The following is a 17,713-nucleotide window of genomic DNA, read 5'->3' as shown; positions in this document are numbered from 1 at the left end:
AAATAGTCATGCAGCGTGTGTGAGCGAATGTCAAATTTGGAAGGTTTTGTTGTCATAAAGCTATTTTGGAGGCAACCTGACAAGTGATAGTTTAAAAAAAAACAATTGTCAAGGAAATTAAATAAAAAATAGACGACTTTCATGTGAATTTCACTTACAACTAAAATACCCTATAATTTTAGTCTGGATCATTGATGGGCAAAGTATGGCCCGCTGACCACAGATGGCCTGCTCTGTTCCTTAATCCGGCCCAGTGAAAATGTATTTTTGATCATTGTTTAATATATTTAATGTAAATAATACATCCATCCATTTTCTGAGCTGCTTCTCCTCACTCGGGTCGCGGGCGTGCTGCACCCTATCCCAGCTGTCATCGGGCAGGAGGCGGGGTACACCCTGAACTGGTTGCCAGCCAATCGCAGGGCACATACAAACAAACAACCATTCGCACTCACAGTCACGCCTACGGGCAATTTGAAGAGTCTCCAATTAATGAATGTTTTTGGGATGTGGGAGGAAACCGGAGTGCCCGGAGAAAATCCACGCAGGCACGGGGAGAACATGCAAACTCCACACAGGTGGGGCCGGGGATTGAACCCGGGTCCTCAGAACTGTGAGGCTGACGCTCTCACCAGTCGGGTAAATAATACACTTATTTTTATTAAATGATTTATTCATTGTAATCAAATTCATTGTTAATAAATTAAGAAAAATAATTGTATTAAAATAAACTTTTACATTTGTTATTGTAGACAATAAAATAGAATCTTAGTTTAAAAAAAACGTCCATATATATCATTTGTTAATTGAGTTATGGCAAATATTAAAATTAAAACACAGAGTTACAGTTAGTATACATATATACAAATTGAACAATTTTATTGTACAGTACTAAATTATTCCTTAGGTGTAATAAATTATTAAATTAAATCAATTATGAGTAATTCGATACAAAAACATATAATTTCTGGGGGGGTGGGGGGATCAAATCAACTATTCTACATCCACATTTTAACTTTCATTCTTTCCTTTTTAGCTCAACTACGAATGGCCAGGCCCGTGTGTCCGTTTAGGGCCAATGTGGGCCTAAACTTGCACAATAGTTTGCCCACCCCAAATTTAGATAACTCCCTCCCAACAAAGTGTGTGGGGCATTAAAAGCAAATCACCATCGCTATGCGACCTGTCTGTTAAGTCTTTTAACGCCTTGAAGCTTCACAAAGAAAATGCATATCGTGTGCTACGTATGACAATCTTTATCTTGCTGCTATTTTCAAAAATCCTTCGTGGCTACGTCGGAGCCGCACCATTGTTTGCGATAGGCTGACGCACTTCCTCCCGTCTCGAGTGACATTCCTGCCGAGCCAATCACAACGCTTCACAGACACAAAGGCGTGACATCCGGTACAGTAGTCAAGTATTCCAACATGGCGCTTGTCCATCTCGAGTGAGGAGTCTCCTTCGGCCTAGTTTCAAGTTGAAAAAGTTTCGTTCGATTTCTGGTTAGTGAAACGCCATTTTGTCGTCACTTCATTTGTACTGGCGTTTGGAAATGAAGGAGAAAGACCGCTCGCCAGTCAGGAAACGTTCGCGGCTGCCAGATGACGGCAAAGATCGAAGAGGAAGTCTCGCTAGCAGGAGGAGCGGAGAGCTGTTGACCGTCACCAGCAATAACTGTAACAGCTACGTCCCCTGCGGCGCCTCGTCCAGGAGAAGCTTACCCGGTGACAAAAGAGACAATTATTTAGACATTCGGACCGGTAATGGCTACGAGTACGGTGGCGCCGTCCTCGCTTCACGTAGCGACCCACGGTCCCCCGAATGTGAGTACAAGACTCTGAAAATTAGCGAGCTGGGCTCGCAGCTCAACGACGAAGACATCGAAGACGGACTGTTCCACGAGTTTAAGAAATTTGGAAACGTGAGTGTGAAAATGAGTCGGGAAAACGACGAGAGGGTGGCGTTCGTCAACTTCCGGAAGCCCGACGACGCCCGGGCGGCCAAGCACGCGCGCGGCCGACTGGTGCTCTTCGACCGGCCCCTCAAAGTCGACGTTGTGTACATGAACCGGCGCAGGAGCCGCTCCCCGCTTTCCAAAGACAATTTCCCACCAGGACACAGACACGTTCCCCCCCAGAGGTCACTCTCCCCCACTAGTTTGGGTTACAGAGACTTCCGGTTGCAGCAAATGGCGCTGGGCCCTCTGCCGCCTCCTCCCCTGGCTCACCTCACAGATGTCGAAAGAGATGCATATTATTCCCTATATGATGCCAGGAATCACGCCGCATTCCTTCCAGAATTCCATAACGACAACTTGTCCGAGGACGACCAGAGGGCAAACCGGACGTTGTTTCTCGGCAACCTGGACATCGTCTTGACCGAGAGTGACCTGCGGCGAACGTTTGACCGGTTCGGCGCCATAACCGAGGTGGCCATTAAACGAGCAGGACGCGACCAGAACAGCGCTTTCGGATTTGTCAAGTTTGAAAATCTTGACATGGCCCGTCGAGCTAAAGCGGCCATGTCGGGTAAAGTGCTGGGCCACAACCAGATTAAAATCGGATATGGTAAACCGACGCCCACGACCAGGCTGTGGGTGGGAGGCCTTGGCTCATGGATCTCCCTCGCCGCCCTGGCCAAAGAGTTTGACCGCTTTGGCACCATCAGGACTATAGACTACAGGAAAGGCGACGCGTGGGCTTACGTTCAGTACGAGAGCCTGGATGCCGCTCAGGCCGCGTGCACCCACATGCGAGGCTTCCCCCTTGGCGGTCCCAATAGGAGACTCCGGGTGGACTTTGCTGACACCGAGCACCACTACAACCAGCAGCAGCAGTACGCTCAGCCCCCTCTGCCACTCCCACACTTCGACTTGGTCCCTCCGCCGTTCGATCACCGCTTCGCCGACTCGATGAGAGCGCGATCGCCGCTGCTGCCGCCGCCACGCTTCAGAGAGCGAGATCTCTCCTCTCCCGCAGAATGGTCCGGCTTGGGTGTCCACGAAAGGATGCGAGGGTCCGGCTTCCCGCCCGTAGCTCACTTGGAGAGACATTCCCGTGAGCATTGGCCCGTGGAACGCGAGTGGGAGTTGCAAAGAGGAGCCGCGAGCCGCCGAAAACGACCCTTGGAACACGGGTGGCGTCCGGATCGCTCTCCTGAAAATAACGACGCGCCGCGCAATGGCAGCCCTGCCGAGCACAGCCCCGCAGATGGAGGCGGCGATAGCGACAGTGAACACTTGCCTCGCCCGGGTCGACCCTCTCCGACTAGAGGGCACCCAAATATTCAGGACAGGAGAAGAAGAGCTCTCAGCCCGACGGCACCCCCCTCCCAGTCCGAGCGCGCAGCTGCCTCGTGCTTCGACAGGGAGCGCAAACGCAAGCCTGGCGACAAACCGAAAAGCCCGGCAGGGAAGGAGGACATCTCGGAGCGTCCGTCCACCCAAAAGCTGAGTCAGGTGTGGCGAGGCGTCCTGCTTCTGAAGAACAGCAGCTTCCCCACAGTGCTACACCTACTCGACGGCGACACGGCGGTGGTCTCCAGACTGCTCCTGGAGGGCTCCAAAGGCGGCCAAGCATCGCAGCTGAAAATCAGCCAGCGCCTGCGGATGGACCGGCCCAAGCTGGACGAGGTCTCCCGCCGCATCAAGGCCGCCGGACCGAGCGGCTACTCCGTCCTGCTCGCCATGCCCGGCAATTCCGAGGATGCCGCGGCTCCGGACGGCAAAGACTCGACGGAGCGTCCGCTGAAGAACCTGGTGTCCTACCTGAAGCAGAAGGAGGCGGCCGGCATCGTCAGCCTCCCCGTGGGGGGCACCCGCGACAAGGAGCACAGCGGTGTGCTTCACGCTTTCCCCCCATGTGAGTTCTCGCTGCAGTTTATGGATGAGTCTGCAAAAGCTTTTGCTAAATCAGATGACGACTACATGGTGATGGTCATTATTAGAGGCGCATCATGAGGAAAAAAATACAAAAAAAAAAAAAAACTAGTGTCATGAACTGTATAGTGTGCTTTGTAGATGAGGTTACCTAAGCTGTGTTTCACTGTTTTATTATCAACTACAAGTCAGTTTGAATTTGAAATGTTTCTGAACATATGCTGCCCTTTGCTCTTTAGTTAGCTGCATTGAAGGGTGTTGAAACAGAAATGTGACAATTGCTCCTTCTGACTTTTAAGTGATAAATCAAACTCAAATACATATATGTTTGGGGGGTGAATCCCACAAAAAAGTCTTATTTGTTTTATGTCAACCTGATATGTGGACCCCCACAAAAAATGTAACAATACATATGAATGAGTGTTAAACATTTGATGCCATAGCTCCTTTCTCAGACATATTTGGAGGTTCTGTAAAATCTGTGATGGTGTTTGCAACAAGCAGCCAATCTACAGAAGAGCATTGTAGGAATACTTAAATTTAGTTATTTTTATTGTTTGCTAGAAATTATTACATAGCATATTTGTGAACCGTCTTATCTAATAATTTACTTTCATTATTGCCTCATTGACATATGTTGAAAATTTTCACGTTGAAAATCAGCAGTGAGTAGTGTGAAAAATCTGATTGTTACAAAGAGCCAATGTTATTATTTTTTTTTAGTTTTGCACAATGTGAGAACTTAACTTTTGTTGAGCTTGAACCACCTAGAAACACGATTTAGTCAATCCAGTGTCAAAGTTTGTCATTTCTTTTGTCTAATGAGCAACAAAGTGTATGGGGTTTAAAAAAAAAAATGCGTCTGGAATGTGTGATTGAAACAACATAGCTTGTTGGTTGGAATGGACTCAATCGATGAATCGTGACCACAAGGAGGGAAGGGGGTGCTCAGCAGTCCTCCCTCTAATGGGACTTCTCATTGTTTCTCACCATGTCCTGTTTTATTGTTTTCAAATGGATCATGTGTGTGCTGTGTACTCAGGATATTTGGACACGCACACGGAGAGCGGCCGTGCTCGTGGGGAGTAAACAAAGTGCACTTCGCAGATTGTGTCTCAATAAATTTGCTCATTCGTGGGAACCTCAAGGAAAGACTACCTTTGTGACCTTTTCTGTTCTCGGATTTGTCTAACCACCGCTAAAGTCTCATGGGGCTTTTTGACAGTGGGAAACTTCCCAGCAACCAGGAGAGGAAGTGTTGAGTTCCGAGGAAAAGAACCGATCAAATCAGTGTGTTGATTACAATTGATAGACCTCTTTTCAATGTGATTTCCAATCCATCTGCATGGCCTTTTGTAGGCCTCGGGTCTCATCTGGACCACTGGTGCAGTTATCCCAGGTCGACACGGAGGCATGTTTGTTCGCGTTGTCGTCTTCTCGCGAGACTTCACACACACACACACACACACACACGCATCTTTTCTGCATCAAAGAGCAGCAGCGCCACCTTTATATGACATTAACTGGAATGGAACAAAGGCAGCCGTGCACATGAGACCCTTATCTTTATTACTGAGGGATGAGTTACATAATTTTTTTTTTTTTTTTACAAAATAGTCTGTTGCAAACTCTTCGTGACATTAAGACTCAACGGCAGCATCACAGACATGGCTGGTCCTCATCTTCAACATGTTGGACCAGAAGGACTTCCCCGGGACTCAAGAATTCCCAGAGCTGTGATTTGGACACGTTCACTTCTGTTTCACAGGTAAGGATGCATACACACAACAGTGTTAGTCTAATAGCGTAATTGCCTAAGTCATGTTTGAATGGTTTCAGAAAACAAAAACAAATTTTATCAAAGAGTCCAGTTTCCTCAATTCAAACTTTGTGGATTATCATGACCTGGATGACTAACAATTTACACAGACCTAAAGAAAATGCAAAATTTATAGAAAGCGCATTTGTATTTTATATGGACACTGTGACAGTTAAAAATGACTGGCAAATAAGTTTAGGCTACCAACATACACTTGCCATTTTAGTGGGTACTCATGAGATCCACAAGAAATTTGTCTAAAGGCAATAATGCTCTGTTTTCATTGACATTGTCATTTAATGTCTTTATTACATTGAATGTAGTTCAGTTGTATCAGTGAGCTGTTTCCAATAAGTTCTCAAGTGACTAAATATTCATGTATCATTATTATGCAGTCCAGTTAAACCAAACCAAACCAAAATAACAAACGGGTTAGATTACATACTGCTGACATTGTCCATAAAAATTGAGCATTATTTTATATATAAAAGGAGATTTTGAAAAATTTACACATTTCTTGTTCTGAATCATGTCACTGAGTGTATGACTTGTATTTCAAATCATCCAAACTTGATCTGTCTAGCATATTTCATACAGATTAGTGGAGTCCATAAGGAACATGACTGTTATCACTTGGTGTAAAACACTGAAATTTTTTTTTTTTTTTATTTATATCACATCACATGCAACACGATAAGCTGTCTTAAGAGGGACGGTCATATAATAGTCACTGTCTTTGCAAAGTTGTAATGCTGTTTCTCCTCTACACAGGTCACACGTGCTTCACCAACTTTAAAGCTTTAGTTGGCCTCTGAGACCTCACTACAGTAGAAACCCGACAGAAGCTCTTTGCAGAGGTAGGCCAACTACTTGTTGAACTCTTTTTTTTTTTTAATTTTTTTTTAATTTTTTTTTTATTTTTTTCTCCTGTTGTCTTCATCCCTTTTCAGTGTTTTGCGAGAGAGATGATTAAGATGAACAGCTGAGGTGACATCAGCAGTCCAATTAACGTAAGTGTTCAGTGTTGTCCTGGATACGTGTAAGGTGCGCCGCACACCGAGCAACGCGGTTCAAATAGACCAATGATGGAAATGATTAGTTCTCTCGACCCACTGCAATGGAAAAACTGCAACCCTGTATGTTTTTTGTTTTTTTGGGTTGGGGCTCCACATAGAGTATATCATACTTTATATTTTTTATTGAACTATAAAATCAAAACCTGTGGCTGTGATAGGTCACTCATTAAAACTAGTTGCTGAACCCTGCAAACTACACTGCAGTTGCCTGATGTGCGGTGGGCAGAACAGTTTAATTCTTGATGACGGCTCACGTCCTGTGGTTTTAGTGATAATAATCTGTACAATCGAATGATAACTAAGATGTATCTCTAATTCTCCCTTCTCCAACACTGAGGTGTTAATTTAACTGTATATTATTTTGCTTGTATTTTGCAGTGGTATAGCAATAGTACATCGTTTTTTTTTTTGTTTGTTTTTTTTTAAATTCTTTAGGATTTACACAATCATCTGTGGATCAATCGTTTAAACATTGCCTGTTTTAAAGATAATAATTGTATTATTGAGTGTTTCAGATGATCATCACATCATGAAAATATTACAGCAAATGAGCTTTATTCAACCTTCATGACAGTCCAGGAATTCATCATGAAGGGTAGGCCATGCCCCGGTGAGTACTTCAAAGTATATAAATTATTGTGCAGTGTTTATACATTTTGATTTTGGTTTGTTGAATAAAGTCAGTTGTAGATGAAAAATCAATTAATGTTGCATTTTTTTGTGGGTTAAAATAACAGATTTTAGACAAGGTGGTCTTGAAGTGCTCTTACGATGCGTGTTAAGACTTCCATCTATTTTCTATACTGCTCATCCTGTTTAGGGTGGTGGATTCAGGCAAATGGAATACTACACCCTGGACTGGTTGCCAGACAGACAAACTCACATTCACACTGTCACTTAGTGAGAACGGATTCCATACTGTCTGCACTTAGGTCAGGCAAATGAACAATGGTTCACTGTTAGTGATGCAAGAAACGAACTAGCAAAATGCTAATAATGTTGCTCTATGATTTATTAGAAGTATTAAACAATTAATCTGCATTGTTAGTGATGGTGTCAAGGTTCACTGGCCTGACTTCAATGCAGGCAGGGTGGCTTCAATTCCTTTTTTAGTGATGTTACAAATGTGAGTCTCAATGGTTATGTCTCTATGTGGCTTGCGATTGATTTGCCCCAGTCTGAGGTTCTGGCAACTCTGGAGAAGGTTTTCGTCCAGGATATTCCTGTACTAGGCCGCATTCCTCTTTTCTTTGATTGCAACCAGTCTCCCTGTCCCTGCAGCTCAAAAACACACCCACAGCATGATGCTGCCACCACCATGCTTCACTGTTGGGACTGTATTGGACAGGTGATGAGCAGTGCCTGGTTTTCTCCACACATGCCACTTACAATTAAGGCTAACAATTTCTATCTTGGTCTCATCAGACCAGAGAATCTTATTTGTCACCATCTTTGAGTCCTTCAGGTGTTCTTAATCAAACTCCATGCAGGCTTTCATGTGTCTTGCACTGAGGAGAGGCTTCCGTCGGGCCACTCTGCCATAAAGCCGTGACTGGTGGAGGGCTGCAGTGATGGTTGACTTTCTAGAACTTTCTCCCATCTCCCGGCTGCATCTCTGGAGTGATCTTTGGGTTCAAAATTTTAAGGGGGTCTGACATATATATATATATATATTTTAAGGGGGTCTGACACACACACACACACACACACACACACACATATATATATATATATATTATATATATATATATATATATATATATATTATATATATATATATATTTTTTTTTAACCTGTCCTGTTTCAGCTGCATGGCCATGCAGAATGGTGGATCTGTATGCCTTTTGTGCTGGAACCGTTTTTGTGTAACAGGAGAGTTTGAAAACTCCCTCTGTTATCATTTTTGTTAATTATTCTGATGTTTATTGAAAAAGCAGATGGACAGATGGGTTTTAGGAGACAACGGATAAGGGGAATAGGGGTGTGAACCACAGCAGAACGATAGTTAGACAGTCTAGACATGCAACAACTACCCAATCGGACAAGATGAGAGTGGACAAAAAAAGAGCAGGGCAGGATGTGGGAAATGAGCAAGGCAATGCTACTGATGAGTGGTGCGGTCGGATTCTTTTTTGTGTCTGAATACCTGTAAGAACCTGTGAGTTGATATCTTAATCCAACCTGTGTTATTATTAGTAGTACCAGCACAAGCAATTAAAGCCTATAGTGTGTCTATGGAACTTATTATGAATGAACACCATTATCAGATGCATGTTAGTCAACTGGTGTACAGAGTTGCTGTGGAAGGACAGGCTCGCCACGGGTTCCTCCCTGGCATCCAGGAATCGAGAGCTGAACCCCCCCCCCAAAAAAAAAAAAACCACACACACACACCATTTAGAATGTATTTCTGCAGGTTTGTGCCCAGCATTCATTGTCAGTCGACAAAATGGATGGATATTGATCAGACAGTTGAGCAGTTGAGAATTTTCTTAAAAACATGCCTGATTATGTGACCAAATGTATCACAAGGATGGTTACTAACTTTATGTGAGTACTGTAGTTTAGTTTCCACTTCACTGATTGTGTCCAGTCCAAACAAACTCCTTTTTTGGTCGAGTAAGGAGAGACCAATTCTCCAAATATTTATGTTTCATCTTATTGGTATTAAATACTGCAGCTGCATACTGTGTCGAACACTTTGAATAAGTCGCTGAGTTTAAAATGTCAGAATAAATGCACTAATTCACAAAAACCATTGGAACCTGTAAAAGTCCCCGGGTGTGGACTTTTGGTGCACTTAGAGGTGGTAACCGCTAGATGGCAGCAGACTCACTGCGCAAGCATTTCATGTACCCTTCACAACACCTTTCATGTGATAGTCCAAGGAGAGTGTGAGGGGAAAGGATGAGTCATCTTACTTAAAATTCAGGACTTTCAAACAGAACTAAGCTTCTGTTATTTAATGACAACGTATACCAGTTTGACACGCCATCCCATCTTGTGCCTCAGGTTGTTACCCGTGTTTCTAAATATAATCTGTGATTTCATATCCAGGGGGTTCCTCATTTTTAGCTGAACTGAATTATTATTATTTCAGTCCAAACAAAATGCCAGTAACTGGAATGAGTGGTGTGTTGCTGCACTGCCCTATCCACACAATCAACTGTAGTGCACACAGCTGTGATGTGTTCCTTCCATTGTGTGTAAACATGGTAACGTGAGAGTGCAGCAGGATGCAGGCTGCTTCAATCATTCATCCAGCAGCTGGTGAGGTTTCTCACTCATGGACGGCCAGTCGATATTTGCCTTTATAATGTCACGGTTTACTGACGGACAGCAAAAGACCCTTAGAAGAAAGTGTACTAGAGGATTATCTATGTGAGGGAAGATCATGTGATTTTACAGTCCGAATTAGGCTAAAATAAAGAAATAAAAATAGGCCGCACATGCAATACATACAGCACATGGCCAGAATACAGAAAGATACAACTTGAGCAATTTGTGCTCCTGCCATCTGCGTGTTCTCCCATTTCACTCTCAAGTAATCAAGACAGTCTGTATTAGTGTAATACAGTAACATGAGCCAGCATGCTTCTTTGCGATTTAGCAGATTGAAGTCTGATACACACACGTCAGGTCGGCTTTGTTTTTTTTATTTTTTTTATTTTTTTATTTTTTCTCTCTGCAAGTCTGTCAGCATTGGTCTTACAATGTCCAACTATATATAATTGTATAGTAAAGATAATAGTACTAGATGGACAAAGGTTTTGGGACATCTTGCTGAACAGGAAGGCAAGGCAAATTTATTTATATTGCTCATTTCATACACAGAGTAACTCAATGTGCTTTACATGATTAACAGCATTCAAAAGCAGCAAAAGACTTAAAACACTACAGAAAAGTAAAAGGCAGCTTACGAAAATTACTAAAAGAACATACAGTGCGAGAGATTCTAAAAAATGAAAATGCTCTGAAATTCTCAATCAAGCATTTTGGAAAAAACAATTTTTTAACCTGGATTTAAAAACAAAATGATAATGGGAGAAAACAAGGCATTCCCTTCTGCAGCTGCAAGGTATGTGAGAAAAGTTTCAGGACTGTTGTCACGAAAGATATACAAACACAAATTACCAAATGTTACCCTTCATTGTGGACCAGACGGCTACAAAGAGCTCCTGCAGCATTTGCTGCCATCAGTGCACAAGAGGCGCAAGAGCTGTGGCAGGACAACTCGTGGCTGCCTCACCATGACAACACACCTGCTCACAAGGCCCTGAGCATCTGACCGTTCCCGGCTGAGAAGAGAATCGCTGTGCTGGAGCAACCTCCCTACTCACCCAACCTGGATCTGTATGATGATTTTTTGCTCTTTCCTAAGATCAAGGGGGACCGTTTAGAAGATGTGGATGATAATCAAGATGGCCGTGGTGACTAAGCTGAAGAGATACACGGAAGAATCCTTCCAGGAGTGCATGAAGGTGTGGCAGAGAATGCTGGGAAAGTGCATTAGACTCTACGGGGAGTAGTTTTAGGGGAAACTGGTGATTTGTATCTGAAATGTAGCTTATTTCAGTCCTGGAACCTTTCTGAGATGTCGTAGATCAGCGAAGACTTTCTACAAGATACTGAGTGTATGGAGAATCCAGTTTTGAGGTCAGAGATGTTGGATCTTCAAAGTGGACCTGGCTTTGATCGGGTTATTCCACATCAAATTCATCCTAGAATGTCTTTATTGACGTTGCTTTATGCACTGCGGCACAGTCAAACTCGAACAGAAAAGGGCGTTTTGTGCACGGTTCCCATACAATTGTCCAAAATGTCTTGGTATAATGGAGAATTCAGATTCACAATGGCAATGTTATGGTCACTCAGGATGTATTTCAGTATGTTTAGTGTCGTAAGAGAGAGCCACATTCCTAATTCCGGTCTTGAGCTCAATAGACAGATTAAGATGTCTTTTGTTCATGTAGTGTACCTAATTAATTGAAACAGACAGTACATATGTTCAAAAGACAAACGTTATTTTACAAACCGCAGTCTAAGATCAGTAGACTTGATAACATTAAAAGGCAACCATAGCATTTATTTCTCTGTGATGAAAAATAGCAAGTCAACAAGAACAATTTCTTGCCTTGAGGATAATTTTTAAACATCCTACATGGTGATGCCACTGTTGTAATGGAGAGAAGAGGATGGATGGTGAAGTAGGTCTGAAGTGATCAGTGGGAGTGAAAAGCAATAATGTTCCGAAATAAAACACCACAGCGATGAGCTCTTCAACAGGAATATTCCCAGTGACCTCTTAAATATTCGATGTGCTACTTGCCAAGCCTGCCCTCCGCTACTGGTTCTATTTATACGAGCCGCCATAGAACCTCTAGCCTTAGCCACCAAGGTCGTATAATATTGCAGGCATTAAATCGGCATTAAAGAGCTGATGTCATCTTTTTAGCGTACAGCATTTCACGGATGTGGTAAAGTATGCTCAGGTTTGGAGTACAGACCCTTGGTATTGGGTATTTACATTGTTTTCTTTTGTATTGTAACACTGACACATCTTAACACTATGTAATTCTCACACAACATACATTCAGTAGATTTGTTTCGACCTTTAATGTAAGGTTGCTACATTATGATGAGTAGTAGAGCATAGTCATCATGTCTTCGGAGTGCTTGGAGACATGTATGATGCATGCAAATTCAACTCGGTGTTGAAAATAAGCACCATGAGGGCTGAAATGCTACAAAGGAGTGTTAGGGCCACACTGAAAAAAGTGCCTAAGTTGTAGTATTATGATAGAGTTGCAATATCATAAGGAAAATAAACAAGGGAATAACCATAATACTAGAAAGGAATTACTACAAAAACCTAAAGTCAAGTCTGAGATGATTTGAATCGTCATCAGACCTAATTTGTATGCAACTGTAATTTTAAGGGCTAGATTACATTTCCAATGTCATTTGGCATTATGACTTTCTACTGGTAGTACACCTTTCTGTGAGAGTGAAGACATCATTTGTATCCGGTTTTACTAATCTGTTGTCTGACTGCTTCTGCAGTATCTGTGTCGGATGTGGCCCAGGCTTGCCTGCATGTTGACTGCACTAATGTTATTGTGGCTGTCTGGTTTGCTCGGGGTTGGGCGCTAATGCCGAGAACCTTTCAGGTCCTCTCTCTCATTTGTGTCCCCTGAGCAAAGAAAGCTCCCTGGATGCCATTAAAAGCCCAGTGTAGGAAGGAGCTTTGTTCACATTGCCCGGAATAAAGCATTCCTCCCGCACTATGTACAAACATAAAGAAGTCAAAGCACTCCCTTGTTGGGCCTTTTGGGTAATTTGGAATCTTGCATCAAATGCATGCACAGTGGTGATGCAGGCTCTCTCCACCAAACACTTTTACACCATCATGGGGGTGTCTGAGCTCACAGAGCTGACAGAAGCCTTTCTCTTTTTGTTTGCTCCCTTCCAATCATCTCCACCTTTTGGGTTCAACCTCCCGTTCTGCTCCAGCAGGTCCTTGGTGTCGTATGGGAAGTCTTTGCCATCCCCATTCCCTCTTTCCGATCCAGTCTCCTGGCGGGTTTGGGCGACGCTGACAGTGGAGGAGTATAGACTCCCCATCGGGTCATTCTTCTCCAGATCCTGACCTGGACAACAGGCGCAGCGGCAAGGTGTGAGGTAGAGGTAGATGAAAACCATCACAATGCTGATGAGGCATGCAATGAGGGTGGTGTACGCCGTCTTCAGGCTCTCCAAGCCGGCGGTCGTGGTGGTGTTAAAGACGACGACGGTGACGAAGAGGGTCTCGTTTAGGGTGTCTCCGGTGGCGTAGCAAGTGTATACGCCCGAGTCGTCTTCCTTCAAAGGTCCGAGCTGAAGGCTTCCATCTGGAAGTATCACCGCACTCGTGTTTGCTGTAGAGACCAGTATGTTTCCTGGCAGGGCCCAGCTCTTCACCAAGTCTCTCTGCTTGGTGTCGCAGTCCAGCACCACAAGCTGCTCCAGATAGGCTTGTCTATCCACGATCTTGACCTCGCTGCAGTTCAAATAAGCTTTGTCCAATTCCAAGGTGACCACTTTTCGTTTGGGATGACCCGCAAGGACGCAAGTGTGCTCATCCTTGAAGTCAACGACAGAGCTGAGATCTTTTAGGTGCCACCGTGCAACCATGTCGAAAAGATCGCAGCTGCATGGGAGGGGGTTGTTGTGGAAGTAGAATCCATTTTTAATCCACGCGGGCAGAGCTCGAAGCTCATGGAATGTCAGGGTTTTGATCCGGTTGGAGGAGACATCCAGCAGTGTGAGCGTGTCAATGCGGCTTCGCTCCTTCACCAGCTCCAAGGGGAAGCGTGAGATCAGATTCTGGCTCAGGTAGAGCTTCTGCAGGCTAACCAGACCCGAGAAGGCGGCGGAGCGATCTATCTGCGAGATGCTGTTCTTATAAAGTAGCAGCACCTCCAAGTTCTCCAGGGGCTCGAACATGTACTCGTCCAGCTGGCGGAGCTCATTGGAAGACAAGTCCAGGTAACGCAGCCTTGTCACATCCGCGAACGCCTCCGAGGAGAGGAAGGAGAGCCCGTTGTGGCTGAGCAGCAGCGTGTGGAGTCGACTGAGCACGACTGACGTCCATTTAGCTCGGAGTCTGCTGATTGAGTTGAAACTGAGGTCCAGCACCGTCGTGTACTTCGGAAGAGGGATGGGGGCGTTGGTGAGATTTCCTTTGGAACAGCTGATGATGTTGCTGGCGCACACGCACGTCTGTTGGCAGTCCAGCGGGCCTCCTATGAACTTTCCACTGGCGTGCAATGACAAAAGCAGAGGCACAACCAGGAGAAAGATGCTCCTCCTCAGTGCCGACTGATGAGGTATGTACAATCTCCCCATTGTGTCAGCAGTCTTCGCAGTGCAGGTGAATCATGGAGCTGCGGAGATAAGCCGATTGATTACTTACTGACAATTGGGAGTTTTTATTTCTAATTCATGACTTGTGTCCAGGGCTCTACCTGATAACTATAATAGTGACTGAGTAACAAATTACATTTGACATTTACATAAGAGTGCATCCACCTGTGAGATTTTGTTATTTAGCGCTCATCTTTGTACGACATGCACCAAAATTCCGACCTGTACCACTCTGTACCTGCATGTACAAAAAGCTAAATATCTCTCGCCATTTTATTCTCGTCTGATCATTTTCTATAGTTATTGTCCTCGTCGGGGTCGCGGGTGAGCTGGAGCCTATCGCAGCTGACTTTGGGCGAAAGGCGGGGTACATCCTGGACCGGTCGACAGACAATCCCAGGGCACTTATAGACGAACGACCACTCGCAAAGTCTTCAATGACATGCATGTTTTTGGAATGCGGGAGGAAGCCGCAGTACCCGGAGAAACCCCGAGCAAGCTAAATTGAGACTCGGACCTTAGGACTGTGAGGCAGACGTGTTAGCCACAATTCACTGTGCTCCTCAGTCACAAAATAAGAATACTGTATAAATCAATAAATCAATAAATTACCCATTAATTGTTCTTATCTTATTTAGACTTTGCTTTTTTAACTTTTTATGAAATGCACCAAAATTCCAACCTTTCCTGCTCTACACCTGTATGTACAAATGGCAATAAATCCCATTATATTCTATTAATGAGAACTGCTGCACTGAAACCTTGATGTTATGCTTGCATAGGAGATAACGTGCACACTGGACAGTAAATTGCATTCAGGCAGGTCACATCCAAAAAGTTCTGAATACTCGGCTGAGCAATAAACATTTATATAATATTTCAAAATAAGCACATGCGTTTGTCCATTTGTTATCTTCCTCCTATCACCCCTCCTTTAATTTTTTTTTTTTTTAAATTACCATTTGTTGGTTCCTTGCAGCAAGCAGACCAAAGCAAAGTCCCGGCTCCTTCAGTCTTGGCTCCAATCTCCGGTGATCCGCTCCTGCACGGGACCGACCATTGCTTCTCGTCCTGTTGTCCCCCTCTGCAGCGAGTCCATCACTCAAGAGCGTGGAGCACATGCAAGCCTGTCCGCAGTCTTTATAGCAGAGGAGCGAAGGCAGCACGTGATGCAGTCGATGCTATGAATGTCACGTCACCTTCGCTCTCTCGCTCGCTCTATTTCTCTCTCTCTTCCACTCTCTCCCCACCGCACGTTAATTCAAGACAAAACCTTGCAGTTCAACGTGATTCTTCGGGATCTCGTCAATGCACTTCGAAGCTACATGGCCCCGTTAAACATACTGAGCGATTGTTCTGCCTGTCATTATATATAGCTGGCATAGATCAATGAACAAAGTTTGTTTTTAATTATTTGTAGCAAATAAGTGAAATTCCTCATAGGGTAATTGCTAGATTATTGATAGACTACGGCAAATTCAACCTTCTTACTAACAGATTGGGGTTACGTCACCGTAGGGACGGAAGTCCGTCATAAACCGAGGACCCCTTGTAATCTTGTTTCAGTAAACGTCAGCTCTGCAAAGGGGTGGAATTGATTCTTATTGAACTGCTTGGTGCAGTTTCTTGGAGAAAAAAACCACAACATAGGGGGTGGGTGATGTGCTCTGTAGATCATCTTGCGTTGCCTTTATGTTGCAGGCAACGATGTCAGTCTAATGATGACGACTTTCCTCCCGACCCATCTCGTTACTGTGGTGATGGACGGGCCGAGTGTGTGCGTGCGTGCTGCAGCAATCTTTGCTGGACGTGATGTGCATGCAGCCGTGTGGGACGGATCCACGTGGTCGTAGAATGGGGAATAGAAAATGTCTGTGACGTATTTGAAAGGGGGAATGTTATGGAAAATGGCAGGCAGCACCGGAGACTAGTGGTTAGCACGTCTGCCTCACAGTTAAAAGATTTGAGATTAAAATGTGTGCACCAGCCTTCCTGTGTGGACTTTGCTTGGTCTCCCTGTCCTTGCGTGGGGTTTCTCTGGCTACAATTCCTCCACACCCCCAAAAACATGCATGTTAGGTTAAATGAGGCTCAGAATTGTCATTGGCGTGTGCGTAAGTATGAATGTTTGTCTATATTTTCCCTGCGATTGATTGGCGCACCAGTCCAGGGTGTGCGCCGCCTCTCAACCCAAATCAGCCGGGATAGGCTGCGGCTCACCCGCGACCATAATTAGGACAAGCACTATAAACAAATTTATTCGATGGATGTCATAGTCCATGCGCACTGGGGCCAAGTGGGGGCAGTGAGGCATTAGATCCAGCAGACGAAAAACTGTTTGTGCATGAAAGATTATTGGCATCCTCTGTTTTGTTCGGTAATGCCAACAGTATCGTATTTACGAATTTTGTAAAGGCAGATTTCTTGGTTGGAGCATGTTTATTGGAGTTCCTTAGCTTGTGCAATTGACAAGAGTTATCGCCTCAACATCGCGCACAAACTGATGTGACATTGAAAAACTGCCCAGCTTGTTAAAATGCTGTGGTCAGTACAAAAGTTTAAATCAAAGGCAACCATCTGTGGGAGCACCAAGGAGATATTTGAGGCCGTCATCAGCGAGAACTGCAGCGGTTGTTAATGTGGCAGCGTAACCGCTTAAATGGCAGCCCATCTCTCAAGCCCTGCGGTAATTGGAATGGCGGAAAGTCTCACCATGACTGTATGGGATGGCCACACAAGACGTAGCGAAGCAAGTCTTTAATTAAAAGATCAAGATGTCAATCACACAGTCGGAGGATGGTAACATATTGAAGGAGACTTACACTATACTTCTTCATCTTAAAGCTTTCTTTGCTCAACATAGCTGCCAACTGAACACATTGCTCCATGATACATAATAATCTGTTTGCATTTGTTCACGCATAAAAGGTGTATGCCATTACCATATATACAAAACAAAACAAAATAGGGGGAAAAAAGGAAGTGACTGCACAAGTGAAACGGTACCTTTGAAAGAGTGCAACCAACCACATCGAT

At 44.3% G+C, this 17,713-nt stretch overlaps 2 protein-coding genes across 3 annotated transcripts; one reads left to right on the top strand and one right to left on the bottom strand.

The window, feature by feature from the left end:
- The first annotated feature begins 1,343 nt into the window (after positions 1-1,343).
- On the top strand, positions 1,344-7,649 carry LOC133409239 (RNA-binding protein 15-like). Of its 2 annotated transcripts, XR_009769379.1 has the most exons (4): positions 1,344-3,860; positions 5,495-5,645; positions 6,468-6,553; positions 6,647-7,649. XR_009769379.1 is itself a non-coding variant. In XM_061689001.1 (1 exon), exon 1 carries the CDS (start codon positions 1,553-1,555, stop codon positions 3,956-3,958), a length of 2,406 nt encoding a protein of 801 aa, XP_061544985.1. In that variant the 5' UTR covers positions 1,344-1,552; the 3' UTR covers positions 3,959-5,029. The 2 variants fall into 2 exon arrangements, 1 of the variants encoding a protein (XP_061544985.1); XM_061689001.1 differs by lacking the exons at positions 5,495-5,645; positions 6,468-6,553; positions 6,647-7,649 and having other exon boundaries at positions 1,344-5,029.
- Positions 7,650-10,537: 2,888 nt separating this feature from the next.
- Positions 10,538-15,788, bottom strand: LOC133409306 (amphoterin-induced protein 1-like). The gene is made up of 2 exons (XM_061689132.1): positions 15,637-15,788; positions 10,538-14,697 (listed from the first exon to the last, which is right to left on the bottom strand). The coding sequence occupies exon 2, from the start codon at positions 14,657-14,659 to the stop codon at positions 13,172-13,174; it is 1,488 nt and encodes a 495-aa protein (XP_061545116.1). The 5' UTR covers positions 14,660-14,697; positions 15,637-15,788; the 3' UTR covers positions 10,538-13,171.
- Positions 15,789-17,713: the final 1,925 nt, after the last annotated feature.

This window comes from Phycodurus eques, chromosome 10 (genome assembly GCF_024500275.1).
Source record: "Phycodurus eques isolate BA_2022a chromosome 10, UOR_Pequ_1.1, whole genome shotgun sequence".
NCBI lineage: Eukaryota > Metazoa > Chordata > Actinopteri > Syngnathiformes > Syngnathidae > Phycodurus > Phycodurus eques.
This window is presented reverse-complemented; position numbering and strand designations above follow the sequence as displayed.

What these genes read in the sequence shown, in the direction of transcription:
- LOC133409239 (XM_061689001.1), top strand. Translation starts at nt 1,553, where the DNA reads ATGAAGGAGAAAGACCGCTCGCCAGTCAGGAAACGTTCGCGGCTGCCA.
- LOC133409306 (XM_061689132.1), bottom strand. Translation starts at nt 14,659, where the DNA reads ATGGGGAGATTGTACATACCTCATCAGTCGGCACTGAGGAGGAGCATC.